Below are 1,403 nucleotides of genomic sequence, written 5' to 3' on the forward strand. Positions count from 1 at the left end.
AAAATGTATACCTACATAGATATATGCTCAATGATATCTGAATATGTATCTACATTTCTATATATTTATATATATATATGTGCGTGTATATATATATATATATGGGTATATGTATATATATATATGTATGTATGTATACAGTTTGTTCTACTGTATATATAGGTAACTTTATATTTTTGCGCATTCACACATACATGCAACACTTCTACAATTTACGCTTCCATATTTCCCGCATTATTCAAAAGGGGATTCATCATCGCTATCATTGCAGTACATTTGTTCTGGTTGTCATCCTATGAGCTGTGTAGGCCTTTTCACATCTGTAACTGTAGTGACAGGTCTTTAAACCCCAAATCCCAAACCCAACTCCCCGCAGCTGCTGGATATTCCTGAACCCACAAATGCGGACGAATTCACAGACTTGCGAGACAATATAGCCCAGTACTTCAGTGGCAATGTGACTCTGCCAGGCATGGTGCCTGCCGCACACTGCTACGCCGGTACACAGTTCGGCAACTTTGCCGGACAGTTAGGAGATGGGCGAGCGACCAATTTAGGTGAGATCACGAACAAACGGGGCCAGAAATGGGAGCTGCAGTTGAAAGGTGCTGGGTTGACCCCGTATTCCAGGACAGCAGGTGCGTTTTGAGCGAGGCGTAGGTGCATAGAGAGTGGTGCAGGATGCACCTGTTTTGTGGGACATAGAGGGCCACAGACTTTAGTGTACACCTTGTAACCTGCTGTACGCACAGGGTGCAATGTAAGGGCTGTGTATGTATGTAGACACCTTCCTAAATGGGGTCTGTGGGGTGTCTGTCCTTACTTTAGTAGAGCACGCGGTTGACCTCGCCGTGCCCTGTTTGTAGTTCCATGGTTGTGCGAGCGCAGGACATCTCTGGTGTGAACACATATCAGCAAAACGTTGTATACGGATATGGTTTGCTCGGACGATTCCATTGACTATTGGTATCTATACTTATTCCCATACTTGGTTCAAGTGCCATGTATAATACGTTAATACGTTGGGCATATACTAATTCCGATGTCTTTACATAATACCTACAGACGGCCGGGCTGTTTTCCGGTCGTCCATTCGCGAGTACATCTGCAGCGAACATATGCACGCACTGGGTATTGCAACCACACGCGCAGCCTCCCTAGTCACCTCAGACACTCTGGTGGTACGAGACCCCATGTATGACGGACACACCATAGAAGAACAGTCCACAGTAGTGTTACGGCTAGCCCCATCGTTCCTCCGCTTTGGCTCGTGGGAGGTGTTTCTGGGCGAGGACGAAAGGACTGGACGTGCGGGTATGTCTTTAATGTGTGATATTGTTGTGTATGTCTTTCATATGTGTTGTTGTTGTGTATGTCTTTAATGTGTGATGGTGCTGTGTATG

The 1,403-nt window shown here is 45.4% G+C and overlaps 1 protein-coding gene across 1 annotated transcript in view; it reads left to right on the plus strand.

Annotated features, from left to right (window-relative positions):
- SARC_10209 (hypothetical protein) overlaps positions 1 to 1,403 on the plus strand; it is an 8,346-nt gene that overhangs the window by 1,412 nt on the left and 5,531 nt on the right. The window contains exons 2-3 of the mRNA XM_014295756.1: positions 377 to 638; positions 1,066 to 1,314. Coding sequence (XP_014151231.1) covers positions 377 to 638; positions 1,066 to 1,314 — 511 coding nt within the window. The remainder of the gene's footprint in view (positions 1 to 376; positions 639 to 1,065; positions 1,315 to 1,403) is intronic.

Source organism: Sphaeroforma arctica (genome assembly GCF_001186125.1).
Source record: "Sphaeroforma arctica JP610 unplaced genomic scaffold supercont1.1171, whole genome shotgun sequence".
In the NCBI taxonomy this organism is placed as follows: domain Eukaryota; class Ichthyosporea; order Ichthyophonida; genus Sphaeroforma; species Sphaeroforma arctica.